This window comes from Haliotis asinina, chromosome 10 (genome assembly GCF_037392515.1).
Source record: "Haliotis asinina isolate JCU_RB_2024 chromosome 10, JCU_Hal_asi_v2, whole genome shotgun sequence".
NCBI classification, from domain to species: Eukaryota; Metazoa; Mollusca; class Gastropoda; order Lepetellida; family Haliotidae; genus Haliotis; species Haliotis asinina.
In genome coordinates, this window is record NC_090289.1 from 1,657,324 (window position 1) to 1,679,484 (window position 22,161).

Consider the following 22,161-nt stretch of genomic DNA (forward strand, 5'->3'; position numbering starts at 1 on the left):
TCATGCTGTTGATCACTGGACTACCTAACCTCATTTGTTTAGAGACCGCGGTATACAGCTGGAATATTGCTGAACATTAATCAACAATCACCTAGAGAAGATGATAGGCTCTTGCACTCTGTTATTAAACGGTCTTGTACACCACTCTTCTGTAGTTATATGGTGTCTGTGAAGGAAGAAACAGAGCCAGCTTGAAGGCAAACCAGAGGCTGATCACAAGAACACCGAAACAGGCTTTACAGTACCATGATACGCAACTGATTTACTTCAGTGCCCCATTCCAACATTACCTATTTTAATCAGGGTCTCATAGGAGGTTTTAATTCCGACTCTGACGAGAAGATAATAATGACGAAATAGATGCCACGGAAGTTACCATGAAATTCTTTATCCTTAAAGCATCTCAAGTTAAACGTCGACGTATTCACATGGATATCTCCACAAGAGCTCATCACAGCTGCTTAATGTATCTTTAGACCCACATGTTACGACGAGCGAGTGTCTGGTCACGTGACGTGTCTCCACTTCTGCAGCATCCATCACGATGGGATGAAACAGTTTCCCTATCCGTGTGTAAACATGTAACGCGGGAACCCGTACCCCGGGGCTATAGCGCTCTACCGTGGGGCTGGACCCTCGATCTGCCACCATCAAAGTGTACAGGGGTCAGATATAAGTAAACGGTTCTCCTAAGAGCAGTTTGACAAGTTTGGTCCTCGTGGGATACGAGCAGACCCACGGCTGAGAACTTGCTCAGAATCAGCGGCTTCACTACCCAGGAGACTGGTGTGATACATGGACTTTTAATGTGAGGCCGTCCAAGGTAAGCTTGTAGCAAATATCAAAACCTCAAAGACAAATTTGTTAACTAGAATATGATTTGTAATTGACTTTCAATCAGAATTTAATGTTCAATACGGTCATTCAACCAAAAAAAGAAAATATTGGATGATATATGTGTTCTGTTTGATGTAAAGATGCATACATTAACGGGCGTATTCTGAATATACTGCTTCACAGACATACATAGTTTGACATGAGAACATAACACCACGTTACACCTAGCCACTCTATGGACTTCTGTAAGCCTATTGTCCATTATAAACGTCAGTCTCCCTGTTCTTCATACCTGTGTGTCTTTGAGCATGTCTGCCTTTATAGAGGGGAGAACTGGTCAACTATTCATAAGATCTTAATGTGGAAGTTGTTTTGAGGATGCGCCAAAAGCAGTTGTTGTCGAGTCAGGGTATACCATTACTGGCAGAAGAAATGCAACGACAAATTAAAGCAAGCTTCTGTCGTCATGGAATGTAGAGATAAATTTGTTCTAAGATGAAACGAAAAAATAACGTCGTTCGAGTCTTCACCGATACACATTAGAAATGAAGGACCACCCGTTTCTGTCATGCTACTGTAGCTAAACTCCCATCCCATACCGTGACAGATTCACTATAGTTATGTGAAAGAATCGGAAAAGCTTTAACTTCTTGTTGGTGTTATATTGGTGTCAAGACAAGCAACTTATCGTTTTATGTATGGAAGTGGCCATAACTGACCTTGAAAAGTATCGTTTTAACCTTGGACAGTATGTAACTATTGAGTTCAACCAGATGACAATGAAAACCTTTAACTCATAAGAACATGTTCTCTTTTTTCGTTGTTTGTTTGTGGATGAGTTTGGTTTTACGTCGCTTTTAGCAATATTCCAGCAATATCACGGCAGGGGACACCAGAAATGGGCTTCACGCATTGTATCCATGTGGAGAATTGAACTCGGGTCTTCGGTGTAACGTGTGAATGCTTTAACCACTAAGCTACCCCTATCTAACCGCCTTTACTATAGTCAACTCGTTCCCATCGCGACATGGCTCCAGTATTGCCGATGCGATGTACAATGTTAACCCACTCACTCACTCGAGCTATTACGTCGGGATCAAGTATGTAATCATTATAAAGTTATATCGCAAGTCCAAGTCAGTACTGTTTCCAGCTTGTACACGACTCTCCATATCGCCGACCAAGCGGTACCTGTACTGCAGATGACCTGTGGGATGGCAAGAGATGACCTTGTATGACACCCTCCCGCTAATGGTATATCCTGGTACCCATAATGACAATATCATGCTTAAACTCCAACTGATTTGGGTCAGACTCCTTAAGCTACTATTACGGAAATCAACAAAGATGGGCTGTGCGCCTCTCAGTTGTCCTGGACCTGACCGGAAATGTGTTGCATGTTAACGTCACTTCCGGTCTATTATACAACCGACAGCTACAACATGAGTACCGGTACATGTATTCATCACCAGCACGCCTATAGTTGTGACGTCACAGGTCGTGTTTATTAATGAACCCACTCAGAGGATGTTGCAACAGACCACGTTTACACAGGGAACCAGCACCGCTGTCATCGTGACGTAATCCAAGGCAGATGACTACCCCGGTGTGTTAGTCCCCGGGCTTATATTAGACGAATGGCGGTACGTGTAGCATCGTGAGAAGTCAAAATTGTGGTACAGCTGCAGTATTACATCCGTGTGGTCATTGGGATACTGACCATTGCTGGGCGCTGAATGTCCGCAGACCATGGTGGGAATACATGCTACACATACGTGTCATCAGACGTGGTAAGATTGCCTTGTGGCCATAACCGTGTGTTAGTTCGTGTTCGGGTACACCCCGCGTCTCAGAATGAGATTTTTATGAATGTTGTATCTGAGTAGAGCTTATGGTTGTATTTAAGTTCAGTTGAACTGAAATGTTGTGTTTTCCAGATTCTTAAACGATGATGACGTGGCAACTCTGGGTGTTTATTTTCGTCACCCTTGGAAGTGTCTCCATTGTTTCACCGCAGTGTAAGTCATCTTCGAGCTTCCACCCTTACCACTCTAGGCGATTTTCTTCTTGCATATACCTATATATATATATATATCCGTTCGTCTTTTAATGTGTAGCCAAATGTATTCGAGTTTCTGTACATATCTTAAAAAGTCGTTTAAGAGATAATACCACACTGTATACCTACTACACCATGATATAAGTTGGATTATCAGAATTTAAGCTGAAAAACGGCTTCTAATTTTATCACAAAAATTCTCCCGCTGAACCTGTGATCACTTAACAGCTGAAAAGTCCAAATTTGGAACACTGAGAGAACACGTGGAAGGTTCAAGGATTAACTTTCGAGGATCAATAATATTACGAATGATTTGTTGAAATGTATCTTGGAAACCTTTAGACATGGATCATGAGGAATCCATTTGCTATTAATTCATGACACTATAAACCGAAACAAAAAGAAAAAACAGGATTCTAAACGCCAAGATGGCGTCAGTCCGATTGTTGCGACCGCCGAACCAACTTCAAATAGCAGTGTAACAGTGTAATCACCTGTATCCTATTATATAACTAGTACATATACATATAAGTACATATACATGTATATACCTGAAAATGTAATGTCAAGTTAAAATCAAGCCTGACTGAAACAGGAAATATTCAAGTTAAATATTAATTGTTTATTTTGGTCAATTTCTTTTTCTTTTCTTTTTTTCTAATTTTATGTCTCATGTCTTGCATATCTATTATTGTATTGTTTGTTTAAATTTGACTTAAATATTTTTTTGCGTTGACTCATTTATTTATTTAATCCTATGATATATATATTAACTTACACATTTTTGACATTAACATGCTTTGTCACTGTCTGATTAATTGAACTTTCTTCACCTAACTTGACCACTATCATGTCTATGTCCACTGGATTCACAATCATGACATCTGACGCAAATAATCACCAGTATATATTTACATGCATTGCGTGCACATAATTTGAACATTCAAGAAGTATAAAAACAACCAGAAGTTTCAGCAGTGTTACTGATTTTAGAGAAACAAATTAACACATGAGAAGGTAAAGATCTTTGACGGGCACAATTTACACGGTTCCAGTATATCAAAAATATTCTTAAACCCTAACCGTGTGGGGCTTGCAGTTGTATTCCAATGCTGTTCCAGTGATGAAATGCGATGTCCCAGGAGACGTTATCTTCGTGCTCGACGGCTCCGACAGCATTCAGCCTGTTGATTGGCTGAGGGAACTAAATTTCGTGGAGATCCTGATTGACAGTCTTGACGTGGAACCGTTAGCAATCCACGTAGGCATCATCGTATACAGCACCTTCATCGGCGACGTCGTCGGACTGAATCCATATAAGGACAAATGGACTCTGAAGCAGATGGTACGAAATCTGACGCAGCCTCGTGACGGTACTAATACCGCAAAGGGTATTGAGCAGGCAAGGAAGATGTTCCGCTATCAGGGTCGACCCAACGTGCCCCACATCGCCGTTGTCATCACAGACGGACGCTCCACGGTGCCACGTGACACCATCAGACAGGCTATTGCTGCCAAGCGGGATGATGGCGTTACCATGATCGCTGTCGGTATTGGGAACGAAATCTTTTTCGACGAGCTGCAAGAAATTGCGACATCTGAAAGAAAACTGTTTAACGTAACAGATTTCAGATCGCTGCCCGGATTGGTTCAAAGCCTCCGAGACAGCATTTGTTGGGGTGAGTGTGTTGAAGAATATATCTAAACCCTACTGATTCGAAGAGACACGTTTCTGTCTGTGCATTGGTGGTAAATATATTGAACAGAAATGGATACCTATTTATTCATTTAGTTCAGGTCATTGGCTGTATGTGTCTGAGAGCAATTGAACTGAAAGGCGTATCACGATACGGTGTAATATTATAGCGATACCTGATACGATGTATTACACGGTAGATATATCGATATCTGTATAGGTCTCAATAAACTTGGAGGAGTATGAATGACTCTCAATTTGCTTTATGGAGAATCTAGTGTTTTCTTTCTGCCAAAGGAAATTATATTATTTTTTTACATAAAGATTTCAGTTTCTGTTGCTCTAATAGTGGTCTAACCTTGCTTATTTTTTTTGAAAATATGCCATTTTTCACTTAGTGGGGAATGGTCTTTAAGATCTTACAGCTGACTGATTGTAACACTTTATGTTGCAGTTATCACAACCACGACTTCCACCACCACCACCACGACTACAACCACGACTACAACTACTATGACACCGCTTCCACCAGAAGGTGAACTGTTTCAAGCTGTTGCTGTATTGTCAGGGACTGTGCTGACTAACATGAATGTACCATCTGAGAATGTTTGTTAACGCTTATAGTTGCCCATGGTGAAAAAATGACCTACGAAAATGTATCATCACCTTAGAATGCAACTGGCAAGTCATGAAAAACCTTTGTAAAGGAGTATGGCAGACATATATGTTCTGAAGGGGAAGGGGAACTAGGACAGCCAGATTTATAATTACAATGTTTGTTGTTGGTGTTTAATTCATTCAGCAATATTCAAGCTGTTATGACGCAAATGTGACGTATGTGTATCAGACAATCCACTGATTGACATCACGTTCATTGATGTAGACAGTTTGGATATGTGTTTGGACAGAACTTGATACACCGAATATTACATTTCACGGGTTGAAACCTAGCGACATCCTCCTTTACCTGTCATCATCTGACACGGGATGTTGTACACAGGTAGACATGTAGACATGTAAATGTTTAGACAGATAGATGGGTAACTATCTAAAATATTCAGACAGGTAGAAATCTTGGTTATACGATTTTGGCAAAGTGTGTCACTGTATCAGCAAACACGAAAAACCTCCCACTTAACATGTGAATGAAAGGTGTATTCACACCAACATGTCTTCAAAGAAATTTTATATCGCAGGTAGTATAGCTGGTTGGTTGCGATGATATGTTGGACCAATTAGTTAGCGGTGTAGTCATTACATAGCTGATGTCACTTCAGTGACATTAAATTACTCAGTTGGATGAATACACCACTGACCTTGACATTTTTTCCCAGTGTTGAACTGCAACATGCCGGCAGATGTCGTCATTCTTCTGGACGGGTCTGACAGTATCGAACCGCCAGATTGGGCGAGAGAAACACATTTCGTAGCCTCCTTGATCAACAGCCTCGACATCAACCCAAATTTCATCAACGTGGGTCTGATCGTATACAGGTACACGTATTACGACATGTCTGTGCACTTGCCTTCATCCATTACACAGTGCATGGTGCTTATACACTTGCCTTCATCCATTACACAGTGCACGGTACCTGCCTTCATCCATTACACAGTGCATGGTACCTATACACCTGCCTTCATCCATTACACAGTGCATGGTACCTATACACCTGCCTTCATCCATTACACAGTGCATGGTACCTGCCTTCATCCATTACACAGTGCATGGTACCTGCCTTCATCCATTACACAGTGCATGGTACCTGCCTTCATCCATTACACAGTGCATGGTACCTGCCTTCATCTATTACACAGTGCATGGTGCCTATACACCTGCCTTCATCTATTACATGAGACATAAATGTGGATTCTTCATCTCGCTCGAACGTAATATGAACTTTCCAACGTGTGCATACACATTAACTGGAACGGTTAAAGCGCGGCGATCAGAAAGGTGCAGGAACTGGCGACTGTTAGAATCGTGTGACGATGTTGTCAGTGTTGATTACATCAATGCACCTACCCTGTAACACCTGTAACACAGTCCTGACAATAAATACAAACAAATACAGTTCTGTGTTACATATTCTACAAGTCATCTGCTCTTTCTTCCAGTACATTTATCGGTGACGTCACCAGCCTGAACCCATACAAGAGTAAGACGGTCCTCAAGTATCTAGCTGGCCGCTTGACCCACCCGCGGTTCGGCACCAACACAGCCCTGGGCATCCAGGAGGTCAGAAAGATGCTTGCCACCCAGGGACGCCGCAACAAGGGTGTTCCCCAGATCGCCATCGTACTGACGGACGGGCAGAGCAAGTCCCCCCGGGAAACCATAGCCCAGGCCCAGCTAGCACAGAAGGAGGGGGTGATCATGATCGCGGTGGGTATCGGGGCCCAGGTGTACATGCACGAGTTGGAGGGCATCGCTAGCTCAAGAAGAAAGCTATTCAGTGTCGAGGACTTCCGAGCTCTGGCAGGCCTTGTCCAGACACTGAAAGAACTCATCTGTAAAGGTTAGGAACGACATACTGACTGGTCCCTGGTACATCTACACTAATGCTGTTTGTCTGTTGCTTAACGAATTAGACGTTCGGTGGCGGTCTGTAAATATACGAGTTAGACAAGAAAATCCTTTGATTGACTTCATAACATTGATCTACACAATTATATACATATTGGACTGACCACCCTGTCCTAGTTTCTTGACAAGCATGTGTTTCTGTAAATGGTTTTTAACCTGAAACCCAGGGTGGTATGTTGACTACACTAACGGGTAAATAGGGTACATTTACACGTGAAATCAACAATGATGCCACCATATTGTAACAAGAACCTAGTATGAGTTTACATGATGTTGACCACAGAGCACAGCAATGTATATCAAGAACTGGTTACTGTCTATATATCCACTAAATTATGTGTCATACGTATTCAAATTATTACGTATCATACGTATTCAGTTGAGATGGTTTAAAGTATAATGATAAAGTGACTTAATCTTCTTTCATGACCTAATCAGTTTAACCCTTTAGATATCGGAAAATGTCATTTGGAGAAAGGGTTTTTATTCAGTTACGTGAGTACGTGGCCACCGTGCTATGGAATTCCAGAAAGAGAAACAAAATGCTGTATGTGTGTAAAAGACATTCTAATCCAGTTTGAAATGACATCATCCATGTACTTCCTAACTGTATTACAGTTAGCGATGTAACGTTTAATCATGTGATACTTTATAACTCCCATGACGCATGTTCGAATGTTTCTGTACATTTACAAGTGTATAAACAGTATTTATTGTGTACAAATGGTGAATAGAAGCAAGACGGAAATAAACTATTGTCTGTCTGTGTGTCTGTACGTTAATTACTACTAACACATTATTCATATATATAACAAAGTGTTACGTATTAAAGAGCTAAAAAATCATCGACAGTAATTCCTTTCCCCTGTAAGTGAATGTTTTCCCGAGTATGGTGAATAGAAGCAAGACGGAAATAAACTATTGTCTGTCTGTGTGTCTGTACGTTAATTACTACTAACACATTATTCATATATATAACAAAGTGTTACGTATTAAAGAGCTAAAAAATCATCGACAGTAATTCCTTTCCCCTGTAAGTGAATGTTTTCCCGAGTATGGTGTAACATTGTAATGTTGATCAGTGACAGAGTTTGGCCAGGAACGTCGGCGTTCTGTACAAAGTCTACCCGGAAATGACCTTTAGGAAAGGTAAGGCTATTTTCTGTGAATTTATTGTACATATATAACATGCTGCTGAGAAAGTACTCCTCTGTGCTTGCAGCCATCACCACGACGACCTCCACTCCACGTCCGGTGATCACCACGCCCATGCCGCCGATCATAATGCCAGGCAAGTCCTCTCTCCCTCCTCCCTCCTCTCTCTCTCTCTCTCTCTCTCTCTCTCTCTCCCTCTCTCATAAACACACGCACTCACGCACTCACGCACGCACTCACACACACACACTTCGGTGCGTGTAATCCACAAACACGACCTTTCAGTCTTTTGTCTATTTTCAGAGCTGTGCACCGGTTGCATCATCGACAACGGTATCGGGTACAACCCCTACCCCGAAGACTGCAGCAAGTATGTACAGTGCTTCCGGGAGGGGCGTCGATTCCGCGCCTTGGTCCGGCCGTGTCCCTTCGGCCAGTACTGGGACACCAAGGCCATCAGCTGTAGGCCCTCGGAGCTGGTCAGCTGTTACCGGGGTACGTTTAACCACAGACGCCCTCACATTTCACCACCTTGGGCTCTTAGAGTCTCTGAGAATCTTCCTAAGGTGCTTGTAAAATATGAATATAAGTGTTTTTCATATTTGTGTTTTTCGTATGAAAATTGATGTTTTCTATCACAAATTTAGTTTGTATCTGTGGAATTGTTTCTGAAAAACGAATGGTTGTGATTCGTTGGCTCATTTGATTTATTAACTCCACGACTTGAAACACCTGCGTAGGCTTTATGTGATTCCTTGCGTTATGTGTCGACTCCCATCTTGAAACTACTTCTGTTATTAACCGGAGATCAGTCCGTAGTGAAACCACGAACAACAGCACGTGCACAATGTGGCGTGATTAACTGTTGTTTTCTAAAATTAACTATGTTTACAAAGTTACACAGCAAAGGCTTCACAAAATACAAAATAGAATGGCAGGACAAATTCAAAGTTATGTTCTTCAAAGGGAATATTGATCATCACAGACAATGCTATTGTTCTGTATCTAGGGAATATTAGTCATCACAGACAATGCTAGTGTTCTGTATCTAGGGTGTATTGATCATCACAGACAATGCTATTGTTCTATATCTAGGGAATATTGGTCATCACAGACAATGCTATTGTTCTGTATCTAGGGTATATTGATCATCACAGACAACGCTATTGTTCTGTATCTAGGGAATATTGATCATCACAGACAATGCTAGTGTTCTGTATCTATCAATGGTTTTACAGTCTCGTACACCCTTTCAAAACACAATGTGGCGAATGTATTACCAGCGAGATCTTTAAATAAGCTTATCTTCAAACAACAAAATTGAGCTTCCGGCAGAAAGAGACACAAAACGTTTCGCCATGATATTTCCTGAACGGTCATAGAGGGAGATAACCCGTTATGGCTGTTTTATCATACAAATGATCGAAGTTGAGGTTCTGTTAAACGGCAAGTGGAATACAGAAACATTTGTTTGTTTGTTTGTTTGTTTACACAAACGAGGGTCAGATTCGATCATTTGTATCATAAACTAAGCCAGAGTATATTGGTCATCACACACACTGCTAGTGGTCGTTGTCTAGAGTATATTGGTCATTATACACACTGCTAGTGGTCTTTGTCTAGGGTATATTGGTCATCACACACACTGCTAGTGGTCTTTGTCTAGGGTATATTGGTCATCATACACACTGCTAGTGGTCTTTGTCTAGGGTATATTGGTCATCTCACAAACTGCTAGTGGTCTTTGTCTAGGGTATATTGGTCATCACACACACTGCTAGTGGTCTTTGTCTAGGGTATATTGGTCATTATACACACTGCTAGTGGTCTTTGTCTAGGGTATATTGCTCATCACACACACTGCTAGTGGTCTTTGTCTAGGGTATATTGCTCATCTCACACACTGCTAGTGGTCCTTATCTAGGGTATATTGTTCATCACACACACTGCTAGTGGTCTTTGTCTAGGGTATATTGGTCATCTCACACACTGCTAGTGGTCTTTGTCTAGGGTATATTGGTCATCACACACACTGCTAGTGGTCTTTGTCTAGGGTATATTGGTCATTATACACACTGCTAGTGGTCTTTGTCTAGGGTATATTGCTCATCACACACACTGTTAGTGGTCTTTGTCTAGGGTATATTGGTCATCACACACACTGCTAGTGGTCCTTATCTAGGGTATGTTGTTCATCACACACACTGCTAGTGGTCTTTGTCTAGGGTATATTGCTCATCTGACACACTGCTAGTGGAGTTTGTCTAGGGTATATTGGTCATCTCACACACTGCTAGTGGAGTTTCTCTAGGGTATATTGCTCATCTCACACACTGCTAGTGGAGTTTGTCTAGGGTATATTGCTCATCTCACACACTGCTAGTGGACTTTGTCTAGGGTATATTGGTCATCACACACACTGCTTATGGAGTTTCTCTAGGGTATATTGGTCATCACACACACTTCTTGTGGAGTTTCTCTAGGGTATATTGGTCATCACACACACTGCTAGTGGTCCTTATCTAGGGTATATTGTTCATCACACACACTGCTAGTGGTCTTTGTCTAGGGTATATTGGTCATTATACACACTGCTAGTGGTCTTTGTCTAGGGTATATTGCTCATCACACACACTGTTAGTGGTCTTTGTCTAGGGTATATTGGTCATCACACACACTGCTAGTGGTCCTTATCTAGGGTATGTTGTTCATCACACACACTGCTAGTGGTCTTTGTCTAGGGTATATTGCTCATCTGACACACTGCTAGTGGAGTTTGTCTAGGGTATATTGGTCATCTCACACACTGCTAGTGGAGTTTCTCTAGGGTATATTGCTCATCTCACACACTGCTAGTGGAGTTTGTCTAGGGTATATTGCTCATCTCACACACTGCCAGTGGACTTTGTCTAGGGTATATTGGTCATCACACACACTGCTTATGGAGTTTCTCTAGGGTATATTGGTCATCACACACACTTCTTGTGGAGTTTCTCTAGGGTATATTGGTCATCACACACACTGCTAGTGGTCCTTATCTAGGGTATATTGTTCATCACACACACTGCTAGTGGTCTTTGTCTAGGGTATATTGCTCATCTGACACACTGCTAGTGGAGTTTGTCTAGGGTATATTGGTCATCTCACACACTGCTAGTGGAGTTTGTCTAGGGTATATTGCTCATCTCACACACTGCTAGTGGAGTTTGTCTAGGGTATATTGGTCATCTCACACACTGCTAGTGGACTTTGTCTAGGGTATATTGGTCATCACACACGCTGCTTGTGGAGTTTCTCTAGGGTATATTGGTCATCACACACACTGCTTGTGGAGTTTGTCTAGGGTATATTGGTCATCTCACACACTGCTAGTGGTCCTTATCTAGGGTATATTGTTCACCACACACAACGCTAGTGGTCTTTGTCTAGGGTATATTGGTCATCTCACACACTGCTAGTGGTCTTTATCTAGGGTATATTGGTCATCTCACACACTGCTAGTGGTCTTTATCTAGGGTATATTGGTCATCACACACACTGCTAGTGGTCTTTGTCTAGGGTATATTGGTCATCTCACACACTGGTAGTGGTCTTTGTCTAGGGTATATTGCTCATCTCACACACTGCTAGTGGTCTTTGTCTAGGGTATATTGGTCATCACACACACTGCTAGTGGTCTTTATCTAGGGTATATTGCTCATCTCACAAACTGCTAGTGGTCTTTGTCTAGGGTATATTGGTCATCATACACACTGCTAGTGGTCTTTATCTAGGGTATATTGCTCATCTCACACACTGCTAGTGGTCTTTGTCTAGGGCATATTGCTCATCACACACACTGCTAGTGGTCTTTATCTAGGGTATATTGCTCATCTCACAAACTGCTAGTGGTCTTTGTCTAGGGTATATTGGTCATCACACACACTGCTAGTGGTCTTTATCTAGGGTATATTGCTCATCTCACACACTGCTAGTGGTCTTTGTCTAGGGCATATTGCTCATCACACACACTGCTAGTGGTCTTTATCTAGGGTATATTGCTCATCTCACACACTGCTAGTGGTCTTTGTCTAGGGTATATTGGTCATCATACACACTGCTAGTGGTCTTTGTCTAGGGTATATTGGTCATCACACACACTTCTAGTGGTCTTTGTCTAGGGTATATTGGTCATTATACACACTGCTAGTGGTCTTTGTCTAGGGTATATTGGTCATCTCACACACTGCTAGTGGTCCTTATCTAGGGTATATTGTTCACCACACACACTGTTAGTGGTCTTTGTCTAGGGTGTATTGCTCATCTGACACACTGCTAGTGGAGTTTGTCTAGGGTATATTGCTCATCTCACAGACTGCTAGTGGACTTTGTCTAGGGTATATTGCTCATCTGACACACTGCTAGTGGTCTTTGTCTAGGGTATATTGGTCATCTCACACACTGCTAGTGGTCCTTATCTAGGGTATATTGTTCACCACACACACTGCTAGTGGTCTTTGTCTAGGGTATATTGCTCATCTGACACACTGCTAGTGGAGTTTGTCTAGGGTATATTGCTCATCTCACACACTGCTAGTGGACTTTGTCTAGGGTATATTGCTCATCTCACACACTGCTAGTGGAGTTTGTCTAGGGTATATTGGTCATCTCACACACTGCTAGTGGACTTTGTCTAGGGTATATTGGTCATCACACACACTGCTTGTGGAGTTTGTCTAGGGTATCTTGGTCATCTCACACACTGCTAGTGGTCCTTATCTAGGGTATATTGTTCATCACACACACTGCTAGTGGTCTTTGTCTAGGGTATATTGCTCATCTCACACACTGCTGGTGGACTCCGTCTAGGGTGCATTGGTCATCTCACACACTGCTAGTGGTCTTTTTCTAGGGTATATTGGACATCACACACACAGTTAGTTTTCTGGTAACTTGAGATGTAGTGTGAGATCAAAGGTATGAGTTAATATTCACAGGTTTACAGGCTTGGCCTGAATATGTTGGCCCATAGGATGAGAGTACCCTGTAGTACGTTCCAGAACTCTGTCTAAATATAACCCAAATCTAAACAAGTAGGCATGTAGTCATGTGAACACAACCACCACATGTCTACTCTGTACCCATCTTATCCCTTTGTTTCACATGAACAGACCCGTGCAACAACCGCCCAGACAACACCGTTCACAATTATAACGGAAATGGATGTAGGGCTTACTGGATGTGCAAGGGAGGTAACTCCGTGCCTTCCTGTTGTCCCCAAGGAACACGGTACTTGACCAATGTTGGCTGTGTGCAGGACCCCACGTGCAATGAGAAGTGCCCCCCAGACCCACCGTCAGGATCATCCAGCAGTAAGTTCTCCGTCTGGTATAAAAAACACTTCACTCACAAATCTGTAAAATCCAAGCTATATCATGGCCAATAACCAAGTCTGACTCACAAACCAATGAATGAAAGCATGAGGCATCGATTCCCGCCGTCGAAGTACAGAAACAAGCGATGAGTCATGCTGTGACATGACGAGCCATGAAGGTCGCCTACAGTAGTTCTGTGTTTTTCGCAACATTTTGGCATCCAGTTTGCACGTTTTATCAATATTTAACAGTTCTTAAAAACACCATAGGGCATTTTATCAGTCATTACTTCAGGAATGCTGGTGGTAAATTCCCCAAAACTCGTTCCCCATAAATTTCATACCGTTGCGTCACTACGTTGTATATTTCTGTCTTGTCGTAGGATATTTTATTTTAGTGGACATCCGTTTTGGGATTTCCCGATATCCGGAATTCCGATCAGTTTACATTTTGAAGCATTGTGAAAAGGTGGCTAATCTCGCTGGACAATACTTACAGGCACTTGCTCCCTGAAGACCCACCCTGACCGGAAGAACTACATCCAGACCATCCCGGGGGTTGGCGATATCGTGCGGCCATGCGCACCGGGGACGGTCTTCAGCCAGAAACTTTGTAACTGTATCATGGCGGCACAGTCAGGCAACAAGACCTCTGGGGGTAAGTGGCAGCACCAACTGTATGAGTGAGAGATTTGGTTTAAACTACTCACAAACTGCAACAGTAATTCCCCAACGATAGCGTCAGGTTTACAGCTATCATGTTTCAATGTACTTTATCTACATCAATTGCTGAACAGAACCATGGTATGGTTAAACTGATTATATATAGCATATATGGGATTCGCATACATTAATTTTGGTTTAAAGATTCAGATAAGGTAATTCCTAATACATGTACGTACAGACACAGTGTGTTAAGTTCGTTATAGGTCTTCCATGAAGTGATCCTGAAATGTCGTTACAGGTGCACTCTTTCTCGCTAAATGGAAGTCACAGCAATAGTCGGCCGAATAAACTTTGTAATAAATGAAAACATTTTCCTGTTTGTCACTGTAAATATCAAGCAGCCTAATCACACCATATGAAACGAATTACACCTAGAACTAGACAGAATTTGAGACAGGGAGTCCCCCTTTCAATACCATGGAGAATGTAATATGGCTTCGACTGAATGACGATAATGTTAATGAATTCTTTCGTGTGTGAGGTCCGGGGTAGAACAGGCCTTCAGCAACCCATGCTTACTTAAAAAGGCCACTATGCTTGTCGTAAGAGGCGACTAACGGGTGGTCAGACTCATTGACTTGGTTGACACATTTTATCGGTTACCAGTTGCGCAGATCAATGCCCATTCTGTGGATCACTGGATTGTCTGGTCCAGACTCGATTATTTACAGACCGCTGCAATATAGCTGGAATATGGTCGAGTGTGGCGTAAAATTAAAGTCATTCACTCATGTGTTACAGTGTGCAAGCCGTCCGTCCACTACAAGTTCAACCAAGGTGTGATTGATCACTCCGGCAACAATGTCCAAGCTGGTGTCACGAATGTTAAACTGACCGGCAAGGGACAAGCCATATTTGATGGCAAGAGCAAGATCAACATATGGAGGTTTGCTGGTATTGACTACGGTTCGAAGCTCGTTATCAACATGAAGTACCGTCTCGCCCACCCAGGGATGCCCCCAAGAACCGGAGGTATAGCAGCACAGGGGCAGAGTCATAGAACGCTGTGGTACCTGGTGAGTGAGGTCGGCGATATCCTGAGGTCAGGCAAGGGAGATATACCTGCTAAAATCATACAGGACATTCGGAAAGGCATACTATCTGGTAGCCTGGCGAGACAGATCATCACTGGGGGAGCTGCTACTACAAAGGCTGTGTGGCAGATACTGTTACTTAACGGTCAAGTCGTTACTTCTGGAGACGGATTAATCACACCAGAGATACTACGTCGAATTGGACGTTTCAACTCCAATACTGGGCTGCGGATTGTATGGTTCGTCTATGGCACCAATGGCACAGTGTTGAGATCTGGGAATGGAGATGTCCCTAAGGCAATATACCAGCTGCTGAGTCGAGGAGAACTTTCAGGAACCTTGGTGAAGCAGATTGCCGAAATATCTGGAATGAACGCAAACTGGCAAATTCTCTCCCCAACTGGACAGACTTTGAAGTCAGGCAAAGGGCAGATAACCAAAGATATCATCATCCAATTCACTGATAATGGTCAAAAGCATGTGTGGTTTGTCTATGGACATGATGGGTCTGTACTTCGAACAGGAACTGGGGTCGTTCCTCAAGATGTTCTGAGGGCAATTAAACAGGGGGAAATGAAAGGAGTCATTATCAGGTACACATTGACGGGTACTAGCACTACCCCGAGCAGTAGTTCAACCTGGCATCTTCTCTCATCTGATGGCAAAATTCTGGAATCAGGATCAGGGGTCTTGACGAAAGACAAAATAACACAGCTGTCTGGAACAAGATCTTTTATTTGGTACGTCTTGGACCTCAACGGTTCGGTCATGAAATCTGGCTATGATGTTGTGCCTGAACACATTTTAGCGGGTCTCCGAACTGGATCTATTAAAGGGACGCTTACCAAGCAGATGGTCACAAATTCTGGGGCCCTAGGTCAGTGGAAACTGATAGGCAAAGACGGACAGGTAACAAACTCTGGGTATGGACGAATTCCTATGAACTTGCTTCAGATGGTGTCAGGGCACGGGGGTTTCAGTATGCCTGGCAGTAATATTCTTACTGGACAAGTGGGTGGTACACAGGGTGTCACAAGAGGCGGTCACAGTGGCTCATGGTCAAGTAGTTCCACCAGTTGGAGACAGGGTGGGACCATGGGTGGTATGCAGACCGATCAACACGGTGGCACAATGAGTGGAACAATATCAGGATCTTGGACACGTGGTTCACAGACTGAAAACCAGCAGGGTCAAATGATGGGTGGTGTGACTGGTGGCCAGCAAGGTGGAGTGATGGGTGGAACAATGACAGGGTGGGATACTCAAGGCATGCGTGGTACATCAGGTGGTATGGACAGCGGCATATACAGGGACGGGAGCAGTATGAGTGGCACAGTGGTTAATGTTGACCAGCAATCAGCGGGTACTTTTATGACAAGCCATCAAAGAGGGCCTGAAGTTGGTGGGACAAAGACGACAACAACCACTCCAAAGTGGACAGAGAGAACGACTATGAGGCCGCTAGTTCAAGATATCAAACCTGTCACTTTTGGCATGCAACCTGATATGACTGGTCAGTTTGGGTTCCCTGGTGGAATGCCAGTAGGAGGTTTGGGAGGATCGAAAGTCAACTTACCCAGCATCCAAGCTGTCAATCGTGGAATGCCCGATGAAACGTTTCAAACAGGATCAGTCATCACAGATTATGGTACTGGCACTCAAGACTTTCAAGTACCATTTGACCAAGGCCCTCAGTATGGTGGGACAAACTTTCAGATGCCAGGAAAAACATTTGGGGGACCAATGCAACCAACTGTGGACCAGCCGGTTCCAGTAGATGGAAGGACAATGACAGCAGGACCATGGGATCAAGGGCCCATTGATCCGGATGGCAGACGTTATGTTCCAGTCGACCCCAATCAAGGGTTCAGTTTTGGAGGAATGGAAGGAACTCCTGTACAAAGTGGGCAGGATTATAATCAATGGGCAGTGCCACAAACAGAGCGTACAACACCAAAACCAACCACAGCCACCACAAGAGCTACAACAGCCCCTTCAAATGTCGGAATGGGCAATATGCCAGTACTTCCTAGTGGAGTTCCAGAGACGCGGCGCACTGTAACAGGGGAAATACAGGACGCCCTTTTTGGCAGTATATCTGGTGGACCAACTGTATCAAAAACAGACACCGCCAGCACTGGAACCGGAATAAGTGGGGCATGGTCAATGTCAGGAACTAGTATGGACCAGACAGCAAATGTTGGAACTGGAGACAGCATGACTGGGGATTCCTTTTTTGATGGATTCTCAGGTCCAGTGTCAGAGTCTAGCTGGATAATGTCTGCAGGAGAAACTCCAGCGGCTACTGGAGGCACTGAATGGTACACAATGAAGTCGGATGGCACCATTCTTCAGTCAGGAACTGGTGCTGTGCCACAGACATCACAACTCTCCCCTATCGCATGGGTAGTACGTAAAACTATGGGATCAGGAGGTGTACCTTTCAAGTGGTCCGTTCACAGGCCTGATGGAACGTTGTTCGAAAGTGGTAATGGCAATGTTCCTAATGATATTGTAGCACGAATAACGAAAGCGTCCCTCGTCCGTGTAAGTGTTCCTGTCCAAGGCCAACCATCTTCTCCTCAAACCTCGTCTATGTGGTACATATTAGGATCTGATGGATCAATCATCAAATCCGGGACTGGAGAGATCCCTGTTGATGTTATAAGTGGGGTCACTGCAAGAACCATTTCAGGCACAATCATCAGTCATTCTGATATTGGAGGAAATACAAGATGGAAGATCATCCGTTCAGGAGGTAAGGAAACATCGGGAATGGGTGAAATGCCTCCATCCGCTCTAGAGGATCTCTATAATGATATCATGACCAGGCAAGGTGTTACTGTTATGAGAGGCACGGCCAACACTCGGAGGATGTGGCAAATTTCGAAACCAGATGGGTCTGTTCAAACAGGCTACGGATCCATCCCTCAAAGCATGGTCAGTGGTACAATGGACTGGACTGTTACTCGCTCTGACGGATCAGTGCAGAAGGGAAGTGGACCTATACCTGATGATATCCTTAATGGAAACCACAATGTTAACATAACAGGGACTATAAGAAGACCTGTCGCAGGTGGTGTTCTCATGGGCGGAAATGTGGGTGGGGGTGTTGGCGATGCAATTCTAGGGATGGGTGCAGGTGCAGGGTCAGTATTGGGAGGAAAAGTTGTTGTGACTCAGGAGGGTAGTGGGGCTCCAAGTTCAGCAGATGGATGGAGTGTCAGCTCGAGATGGACCCTGAAACTTCCTGATGGATCCATTAAAACAGGTTCTGGGTCCATTCCAGCTGACCTTATTCAGAAAGTGAGCATGGACTCTGGAAGCCAAGCCCACTGGTCCATCACAAAGCCCGATGGATCAGTTCAGTCAGGAACTGGTGCAATACCAACTAATATCCTTCAAGGACCTACTTCAGGACAAGTCATCGCCTCCTCCTCCAAGTGGTCTCTCATCGGGCCTGATGGTACTGTGCAGACTGGAACAGGTGAGGTTCCGCCCCATCTATTGCAGGCCGCAGGGGGGACCAGTCAGTGGCAAATGAATGGACCTGATGGAAAGGTGTATTCAGGCACGGGTGAGATGCCAGAGTCTTTGAAACAGATGATGAATGCGATGACTGGTGGAGGTGGTGGATTGGCAACAGGGTCAGCAGCAGCAGCGGGAACAGGAGGAGGAACAGGATCAGTTTCAGGAACAGTATCAGGAACATGGAAATCATCTTCCATGTCATCCAATACCGGAACTCAAGGCCTTCCTGTCATGGGTGAGACTTGGACGTTTGGTACTAGCGAGACGTCAGGCAGCGGGGCCTCAGGAACTGTTGGTGGACAAGGTATAGCAGGTGGACTCAATGTCCCTGTGAAGGTAGACAAGACTTACATTGGTCCACTCCAGTATGACCTTGTACCTATCAGGGGTCACGTGATCACCAGGCGAAGCTTGCGGAGACTTAGGCGACAGGTGCGTCCTAACCCACATCAAGCTCTGGTCACCAACTGCAATGGCAGGGATGGAGAAGGACCATCCATCATGATCCTGGCAGGACGGAAGAGAGTAGTATTTTCTCTGAAGACGGAGAGGACAGCTCGAGCGGTCCTGATGTCGCTTCCAGCGGTAAGTAACATTCAAGTAGAGAGTGAATGTTGCAGCACACCAGTGAACACTCAGTTTCTTGTAAATATATTGACTGGTCGAGTCTTGAAATAGTGAATAGAATAGAACACAATAGAAGTAGGTACAATGGCACGCAACAGACATCCACGTTTTAGTCGACTCTGAAGTAGGAGATTTTAGGGACGAGGGGTGATTTCAATTCTCCTCAGGATAACATTACAGAAAGTTATTGCAGTGAATAGATAATGCAAAAAAATACCTCCACATGGATGCTATGCGTGCATAACAACCTGTAAAATGTGTCATCCTCTCCACTCTAGTATGTCACGGCAATACATTACAAGGCCCAATTGATGTTTAATGTGTATGCCACACTCCAGTATGCAGAGTATGTAAAGGTTCTGTGTACACGTGTATGACTGTAGGTGGATGTTGTAAACGCTCCATTTAGGCCGGCCTTCCATTACGTCCGGTTGTTATGTATTGCATCATAAATAAAACGTCATCACTTGCTAAAAAAAGCATGCGTTGCAATCCGATGCTACTGAAATAGGTGGCGCGTCTGCGTTTGGTATCTCAAATAGTTCTATGTGATATGAAATACTAGCATTAAGAAAGAACGCATCATTTTCAGTCTCAAGAAAGTCGTTCTCCGTCAGTAATCGTGTTTCTGAGCCTTGGGTTTTGTCTTAAGATGGTACTTTCAGTATTCTGTAGAACATGGTAAGACACGAATTACTGTTTCCTTCAAGTTTCGAATTTCGGAAGAACCATTAAAACGTGTCATCAGCTTGTAGGTGTATCATGAATTTATCAACCACTGGGTACATGTGTTCTATACAACGAGAGTGAACTGTTTTACCGCGTGTGGTGTCAAGCTCTATGTTTATACATGGTTCTAATGTGCATTCGCAGCGACCTGGCTTCAATAACATCAAGCTGATCTATGACGGATCTCACATAAAGGGCGTGGTCAACGGCAAGCAGAAGGTGATGCCGCTGTCAGGTGAGACGAGAGCTTACTCTGTCACCCATGCTGGTCTTGCAAGCAGGAAACATGACATTACAATCCAGCTTGATCATCTTACTGAATATCAACGAAGATAATCCTGGAAGGAAGTGTGGATTCGAATGAAAAAACTTTAATAATCGAAGTTGGAATGAACGTTAGCATAGCATAACGGCTATGACTTTAAGTCTTGAAAATATTACCATTATGATCTTATCCGAAAGTTATGCCAAGTTTGTGACAAATATTATCATCATATGTTGATGAATATTACCATTATGATTATCCCGATTGCAGGTAACATCGAGAGGAGACAGGCCGGCATAATGCTGGGTTCCTGTGAAGGATATCCGAGCTTTTCCGGGGAGATTGAGGAGGTGAGACTTTCACTGAAAAGTGTCATGAAGAGAGGTTTCTACAAACAAATCACATTCCCACTGAGGTGGCATCATTCTCTTTTAGATGTTTTTGGTAGTGAAGGTTGCTTTGATAACAGTTAAAACTTTTGGTTTGTGATATTACATATACATCTATAATTTTCTGAAGCATTCTCCAGCTGGGGTGATTAATTGCTGTCAAGTCTGGACTGGGGGATTTTGTAAGTAGGAAGAGTCTTACTGCGCCACTGCTGATAAGCTAGGCAGGTTATGTGATGGATCTGATATGTGGGCAAATGTATTGAAAGGTGCCTTGAAAGATTTGTCTATGTTCTTATTTAGAGGTATAGGGTGAGCAAAGTATTTTGGTTGTCTTTTGTAGTACGAGTTCGGCTTTCAAAACTGGCATCTCTCCATACCCATAAGTTGTCATCGTCGTCATAAAATCTGTCCTGTCTGTGGCTACATTTAACATCAGCTCTAATACCGTGTCTAAAACAGATTCTTTCTCCATTCCCAAAGACTGCCGGTTTGGACACCTTCCAAGTTAAAGAGAATGACAGTTATAATGGCATGAAACAAAGCGATTCAACCTTGAACATGTTTATGTAGGTTCTGAGTGAATTTCACAACACTTTAACTGTGTCCTCCAAACTGTTACATCACTTCTCCTTTTCAGTTTTCGATGTACCAGTGCCTTCCCTAGGTGACCTTCATCACGTGAAATCCTGATCACTTCACACAATCTAACCATGCTTCTAACTGTTTGAAGGAAGACGTCCATTGTGGAATTATACATTGGTGGGAAGCTTGACTATAGCACAACCACCAAGATGCCACCAACCCTTAATTAACCTTCAAACAATTTACGCTTTCCAAGACATGTAAATAGAAAATATAAGATGCTTCACAGTTTGTTTCAGTTTGGTTTCATGAGAAATCAAAGTTGCTGTGAACAAAGCTGCATCTCTGTTTCTTCCTATAAATGGTTTTGTTATGGACTTGTGACTTCACAGCGCCAAGTCAATAGCGAGCATCCAAGATATGCCTCACTGTCACTGTGAACTGTGTAACAGTGATGAATTAGCTGTACATGCCTGAAGCTTATCCTCAGTGTGCTTTTAACAGATCTTATAATAAATGTGTACAATATACCTAGTGCTTTACGTTTTTATTTCAAAGGTTCGCCTAGGCACAGGATATTCCTAGCCAAAC

General features: G+C 43.3%; 1 protein-coding gene across 2 annotated transcripts; it reads left to right on the top strand.

Annotated features, from left to right (window-relative positions):
* The first annotated feature begins 734 nt into the window (after positions 1 to 734).
* LOC137299084 (mucin-19-like) lies at positions 735 to 22,100 on the top strand. 2 transcript variants are annotated; one of them, XM_067831579.1, is made up of 14 exons: positions 735 to 823; positions 2,775 to 2,855; positions 4,018 to 4,575; positions 5,047 to 5,127; positions 5,927 to 6,086; positions 6,708 to 7,108; positions 8,399 to 8,467; positions 8,635 to 8,826; positions 13,482 to 13,682; positions 14,184 to 14,342; positions 15,152 to 19,560; positions 20,476 to 20,566; positions 20,867 to 20,946; positions 21,626 to 22,100. In XM_067831579.1, exons 2-14 carry the CDS (start codon positions 2,786 to 2,788, stop codon positions 21,650 to 21,652), a joined length of 6,498 nt encoding a protein of 2,165 aa, XP_067687680.1. In that variant the 5' UTR covers positions 735 to 823; positions 2,775 to 2,785; the 3' UTR covers positions 21,653 to 22,100. The 2 variants fall into 2 exon arrangements, with proteins under 2 accessions (XP_067687680.1, XP_067687681.1); XM_067831580.1 differs by lacking the exons at positions 4,018 to 4,575; positions 5,047 to 5,127; positions 5,927 to 6,086; positions 6,708 to 7,108.
* The last annotated feature ends 61 nt before the right edge of the window (positions 22,101 to 22,161 follow it).

Bases quoted from the DNA above. Each gene is read 5' to 3' on its own strand.
- LOC137299084 (XM_067831579.1), top strand. From the start codon at position 2,786: ATGATGACGTGGCAACTCTGGGTGTTTATTTTCGTCACCCTTGGAAGT. The intron at 2,856-4,017 runs GTAAGTCATCTT...ATGCTGTTCCAG, and splicing joins CTCCATTGTTTCACCGCAGT to TGATGAAATGCGATGTCCCA. The intron at 5,128-5,926 runs GTGAACTGTTTC...ATTTTTTCCCAG, and splicing joins GACACCGCTTCCACCAGAAG to TGTTGAACTGCAACATGCCG.